The sequence below is a fragment of the Colobus angolensis genome, unplaced genomic scaffold (assembly GCF_000951035.1).
Source record: "Colobus angolensis palliatus isolate OR3802 unplaced genomic scaffold, Cang.pa_1.0 Scaffold107, whole genome shotgun sequence".
Lineage (NCBI taxonomy): Eukaryota > Metazoa > Chordata > Mammalia > Primates > Cercopithecidae > Colobus > Colobus angolensis.
Genome location: NW_012111697.1, coordinates 1,024,568 through 1,030,894, shown reverse-complemented (window position 1 = coordinate 1,030,894; position 6,327 = coordinate 1,024,568). Strand labels below are relative to the sequence as shown.

At 49.6% G+C, this 6,327-nt stretch overlaps 2 protein-coding genes across 3 annotated transcripts in view; one reads left to right on the top strand and one right to left on the bottom strand.

Moving 5' to 3' along the window:
- Positions 1-6,327, top strand: part of RHPN2 (rhophilin, Rho GTPase binding protein 2) — a 71,667-nt gene that overhangs the window by 54,338 nt on the left and 11,002 nt on the right. For both annotated transcript variants that reach the window (XM_011947341.1, XM_011947348.1), the window contains 2 exons: positions 2,659-2,853; positions 5,140-5,216. In XM_011947341.1, the coding sequence (XP_011802731.1) occupies positions 2,659-2,853; positions 5,140-5,216 (272 nt within the window). The remainder of the gene's footprint in view (positions 1-2,658; positions 2,854-5,139; positions 5,217-6,327) is intronic.
- The window catches only part of LOC105515524 (chromosome unknown open reading frame, human C19orf40), a 22,969-nt gene continuing 19,664 nt past the window's right edge, over positions 3,023-6,327 (bottom strand). The window contains exon 6 of the mRNA XM_011947350.1: positions 3,023-3,045. The gene's annotated coding sequence lies outside the window, so the exon portion shown is untranslated. The remainder of the gene's footprint in view (positions 3,046-6,327) is intronic.

The window sequence follows — 6,327 nt, the reverse complement described above, 5'->3', positions numbered from 1 at the left end:
TTTCCTTTTCTTCCCTTCCCTTTCCTTTCTCTCCTTCATTCTTTCCTTCTTTCCTTTCTCTCTCTCCTCCCCATCTATGCTTCCTCCCTCCTTTCCTTTTTCCTTTTCTTTCATTTGCTTTCTTTGACAGCATCTTGCTGTCCCCCAGGCTGCAGTGCAGTGGTGCAATCACAGCTCAGTGCAGCCTCGAACTCCTGGCTTCAAGTGATCCTCCTGAGTAGCTGGGACTACAGGCATGCACCACCACGCCCAGCTAATACTGTAAAAAGGTTTTTGTAGAGACGCGGTCTGGCTGTGTTGCCCAGGCTGTTTTTGAACTCCTGGCCTCTAGCGATCCTCCTGTCTCTGTCTCCCAAAGTGCTGGTTTTACAGGCACGAGCCACCACACCTAACCTCTTGTCTTACTTTCTCACCCTACATTTGATTAGCAAATCCCTTTGGCTGTACCTAGAAAACGCATCTCAAATCTGGCCACTTTAACCCTGCTGCCCTGGTGGAAGCTACACGTGTACAGTGCTTATGTAACAAACATTCACTCACTGAAACCCCACACAACACTATGAGGTGGGTCTCGTGGCATCCCCGTTTTACAGCTGAGGAAACGGAGACCCAGAGAGGTCACGTGGCTTGCCCTGCTCATAGCTGGTTTTCCTGCCGCCCCGTCAGAGTCTGGTCACACAGATCATATCACATCAGCCCTCTGCTCACACCCTAATGGGCTCCCACCTCACGCAGAACAGGAGTGAGAGCCCTCATCTCACACACTTGAGGTCCGCCATGATCTGGTCCTCCTCCTTCCCTGCACTCATACTCTCCCCTTCTCCCGCCCTCCCTGCCTCCAGGCACACCCTAGCTCCTCCTTGCCCTTGAACACCTGCGTGTGCCCCTGCCCCAGGGCCCTCGCACCTGCTACTCCTTCACATCCATCAGGGTTCTGCTCAAAAAGGACCATATCACAAAGCCTTCCTTGGCCAGGTGTGGTGGCTCACGTGAGGCCTGCAATCCCAGTCCTTTGGGAGGCCAAGATGGGAGGACAGCTTGAAGTCAGGGGTTTGAGACCAGCCTGGGCAACATGGAGAAACCCAGTCTCTACCAAAAATACAAAAACGTAGACAGATGTGGAGGCACATGCCTCTAGTCCGAGCTACTCGGGAGGCTGAGGTGGGAGAATCGCTTGAACCTGGGAGGCGGAGGTTGCAGCGAGCCAAGATCGTGCCATTGCACTCCAGCCTGGGTGACAGAGCGAGACTCCGTCTTAAGAAAAAAAAAAAAGCCTTCCTCGCTCACCCGTCATAGGACAGCCCCATTCCCAGTCTTGTCTCACCATCTCCGCTTACCCTGCTTTATTTTTCTCCATAACCTTATCACCACCCATCCATTACATATTTCTTGGCTTGTTAGTTACCTGTCTTCAGTCCCTACATATAAACTCCATGAATGTGGGGTCAGTTTGGTTAGTCATTGCTTTATCTCTAGTGCCCAGCACATTTGGTAAATATTTGTTGAGTGAACATCTTCTGGACACAAGTGAGCTTATTACATACGCATTTAAGGGAGGTTTGGGCTGGGCGCAGTGACTCACGCCTGTCATCCCAGCACTCTGGGAGGCCAAGGCAGGCAGATTGCCTGAGGCCAGGAGTTTGAGACCAGCCTGGGCAACACAGCAATGATAATGAATAATGATAATGAAAACATTATCCAAGTGTGGTGGTGCGTGCCTGTGGCCCCAGCTAAGCTACTCACGAGTCAGAAGTGGGAGGTTCAGTTGAGCCCAGGAGTTTGAGGCTGCAGTAAGCCATGATTGCACCACTGTACTCCAGTGTGTGAAACAAAGCGAGACCCTGGCTCTAAATATAAAATATAAAAATGAAATAAAATAATATTTTAATAAAAGGCTTGTTGTAACCAAGTGAGTAATAGAGAAACGCCACACTTTGAGACTAATTCAGGAGTCCTTTATTAGCCGGCGACCAATAGACAGCTAATGCTCGAAATTCTCTCGGCCCCAGAGAAGGGGCTAGCTTTTCTTTTATACATAGGTCTAAATAGGGGACGGGGGTTTAACTAAAGCAATTTTACAGAAGCAGAATAGGCAAAAAAGTTAAAAAATTAATTGGTTGGCGTGAACCCTGGGGGCGGAGCTTGCAGTGAGCCAAGATCACACCACTGCACTCCAGCCTGGGCGACAGACAGAGCGAGACTCCGTCTCAAAAGAAAAAAAAAAAATTAATTGGTTATAGAAGCAGTTACAAAAAATAAACAGTTCCAGGTGCAGAGGCTTAAACTATCACTAAGAGATAAATGCAGGGGCTTTAAGTACCTTCCACTGAGCACATCCCCAGGAGCTGCTGGTACAGCCTGCCTCAGTATCTTATCAGCAGTTTGCATTCCTGGATGTGCTTGGAGTCAGCCTTGCACTAGTTATTCCCTTAAGGGGGATAAAGGGGCTGCAAGTGAAGAAACTAAAAGGGAGTCTGTCCGGCTCTCTCTGCTAGGAGAGAGGCACTCAGGTTAAAACAAGGTAGGGTATCAGAGGCTCTAGCTATCCAGGTAGATCCTTTAGAAAAGAGAACGTCCAACCTCTTGGGCTGCCCCTTGGGCCCTTATGCTCTGCTTGGTGGATCTGCAAGTCACGTGGGTGCTGGCTTCCGTCTTCAGGGAAGTCCCACCTGCGCAGAGCCATGACTCATCACGAGGAGTCGGTGAGGGAGGCCAGCCTCTGCAAGAAGCTGCGGAGCATTGAGGTGCTACAGAAGGTGCTGTGTGCGGCACAGGAACGCTCCCGGCTCACCTACGCCCAGCACCAGGAGGACGATGACCTGCTGAACCTGATCGACGCCCCCAGTGTTGTTGGTGAGTAACCTAGACTGTGTGCCCTCTGCGGGGGTGCCCGTGCCGCGGAAAGAGCACGCCTGGCCTGTGGGGGTTGAGCAAGCCCTTGCTGTGTGCTTGGCACTGGGAGGGCTGCACCGGGCAGGGACCGAGGTGCTGCTTTTGCCCTGGAGTTCTCTTTTTTTTTTTTTTTTTTTGAGACGGAGTCTCGCTCTGTCGCCCAGGCTGGAGTGCAGTGGCCGGATCTCAGCTCACTGCAAGCTCCGCCTCCCGTGTTTACGCCATTCTCCTGCCTCAACCTCCAGAGTAGCTGGGACTACAGGCGCCCGCCACCTCGCCCGGCTAGTTTTTTGTATTTTTTTTTTTAGTAGAGACGGGGTTGCACCATGTTAGCCAGGATGGCCTCGATCTCCTGACCTCGTGATCCGCCCGTCTCGGCCTCCCAAAGTGCTGGGATTACAGGCTTGAGCCACCGCGCCGGCCTCTCTTTTCTTTTTGAGACGGAGTCTCATTCTGTTGCCCAGGCTGGACTGCAGTGGCATGATCTCGGCTCACTGTAACCTCTGCTTCCCGGGTTCGAGTGATTCTTCTGCCTCAGCCTCCTGAGTAGCTGGGATTACAAGCGCCCACCACCACACCCAGCTACTTTTTGTATTTTTAGTAGAGATGGGGTTTCACCATGTTGGCCAGGCTGGTCTCGAACTCCTGACCTCAAGTGATCTGCCTGCCTTGGCCTCCCAAATGCTGGGATTACCAGGGTAAGTCACCACACCTGGCCTAGATACACTTTTTATTCTGTTGTTCTCATGTGGAATCGGTCTGCCCTGGGATCCTTTGTTAGAAATTGACCAGCCTTATGTTAAGGGTAGTCTGAGCCTGCTGTGGAAGATGCTGGTGGGGGTATGTAGCTGTCTATGGTCATTATTTGCCAAACCTCCTTTTCACTGGGAAATCTTCATACCACATTTATAATGAAAAGGTCAAGCACAGTGGCTCAAACCTGTAATCTCAGTACTTTTGGAGGCCGAGGCAGGAGGATTACTTGAGCTCAGGAGTTTGAGACCAGCCTGGGCAAGATAGTGAGATCTCATCTCTACAAAAAGTTAAAAAAAAAAAATCATCAGGTGTGGTGGTGCATACCTGTAGTTCCAGCTACTTGGGAGGCTAAGGCAGGAGAATCATTTGAGTCCAGGAGGTCAAGCTGCAAGAGAGCTGTAATCGCACCACTGCACTCCAGCTTGGGCAACAGAGCGATACCCTGTCTCAAAATAGTAATAATGATGAAAACAGAAAGCACAGTATCCCAGGACTGTGTACAGTGAGGCATGGAACTTCCGTAACAACACTTGAAACATAGATGACTTCTCAATAGGTTTTTTGTTTGTTTGTTTGTTTTTTGAGAGGTCGTTTCGCTCTTGTCACCCAGGCTGGAGTGCAATGGCGTGATCTCAGCTCACTGCAACCTCTGCCTCCCTGGTTCAAGCCTCAGCCTCCCAAGTAGCTGAGACTATAGGCGCGTGCCACCACACCTGGCTAATTTTTTGTATTTTTAGTAGAGATGGGGTTTCATCATGTTGGCCAGGCTGGTCTTGAACTCTTGACCTTAGATGATCCTCCCACCTTGGCCTCCCAAGGTGCTGGGATTACAGGCGTGAGCCACTGTGCCCGGCATCCTCAGTAGAGTTTTATGAGTGCCAGAGAAGCCCACTAAGCCCCTTACGTATCAGGAAACCCCATCAGTGGGGAACGTGTCTGGTTATCACTCCCTGGTCCCAGCTCGGGAATGAGTTATACCTCCTGTGGCTCACAGGAGGTACCTAAATGGAAGACAGAGTTCACCCTAGGTCGGGGGTTGAGCTGTGTTCCATCTTCTCGTACTACTTGTCTAAACCGAGGGGAAGGATGCATGACTAAGAGAAAGTTCTGTACCGTCTCCTTCCCAAGGATAACTTTCTATTCTTTTCTTTTTTTTCCGGAGTCTTCCTTCGTCACCCAGGCTGCAGTGCAGTGGCGTGAACTCACTGCAACCTCTGCCTCTTGGGTTCAAGCGATTCTCCTGCCTCAGCCTCCCAAGTAACTCGGATTATGGTCACCTGCCACCGTACCTGGCTAATTCTTGTATTGTTGATAGAGACGGGGTTTCACCATGCTGGCCAGGCTGGTCTTGAACTTCTGGCCTCAAGTGATCCACCTGCCTTGGCCTCCCGAACTGCTGGGATTACAGGCATGAGCCACAACAACCAGGCTATAAGCATCACTTTCAATTACAGAAACATTTATCCTCCCATTTCTAATGCTCTTTTCTAGCTAAAACTGAGCAAGAGGTTGACATCATATTGCCCCAGTTCTCCAAGCTGACAGTCACAGACTTCTTCCAGAAGCTGGTATGTTGAATGCTCTCTCCATAAAAGACCTAAGGGGACAGCTCTTCACTTTGGCGAGTATGGTGTCTTAGTCCATGTGGGCTGCTATAACGAAGTGCCTCCAACTAGGTGGCTTATGAACAGCAGAAATATATTTCTCAGTTCTGGAGGCTGGGAAGTCCAAGACCAAGGTGTGGGCAGATTCAGTATCTGCTGAAGGCCCATGTTCTGGTTTATAGGTGGGGCCTTCTACCTGCGTCCTCATGGCAGAAAAGCTGATGAGCTCCCTTGGGCCTGTTTTAAAAGCATGTATCCCATTCTTCAGGGTTCCACCCCAAGATTGAATCACCTCTCGAGAGGCCCCACTTCCTAATAATTACATTGATGATTAGGTTTTAATATACAAACATTGGGAGGGTACAGACATTCAGACTATAGCATATTTTCTTTTATTCATTTATTTTTATTTTTTTTGTTTTTTGAGACAGAGTCTTACTCTGTCGCCCAGTCTGGAGTGCAGTGGTGCAATCTTGGCTTACTGCAGCCTCCGCCTCCCAGGTTCAAGCGATTCTCCAGCTTCAGCCTCCAAAGTAGCTGGGATTACAGGCCAGTTGTCACTACACTCAGCTAATTTTGTATTTTTAGCAGAGATGGGGTTTCACCATGTTTGGCCAGGCTGGTCATGACTTCCTGGGTTCCAGTGATCCGCTCACCTTGGCCTCCCAAAGTGCTGGGATTATAGGCTTAAGCCACTGTGCCCAGCCCCATAGCATATTTTAAAAGTAGTTTTTAGGTATTGTCTATTAAAAATTTTTTTGTATCTTTTAATTTTTTTAGAGACATGGTCTCACTCTGTCACCCAGGCTGGAGTACAATGGCATGATCATAGCTCACTGCAGCCTCGACCTTCTGGGCTCGAGCAATCCTCTTGCCTTAGCCACCCTAGTAGATAGGACTACAGGCACACACTGCCATGTCCAACTAATTTTTATTTCTTGTAGAGATGTCTTGCTATGTTGCCTAGGCTGGTCTCAAACTCCTGGGCTCAAACATTCCTCTTGCCTAGGCCTCACAGAGTATGAGCCACAGTGCCCAGGCCTGAGATATTTTTTTCCTTTTTTTTTTTTTTTTT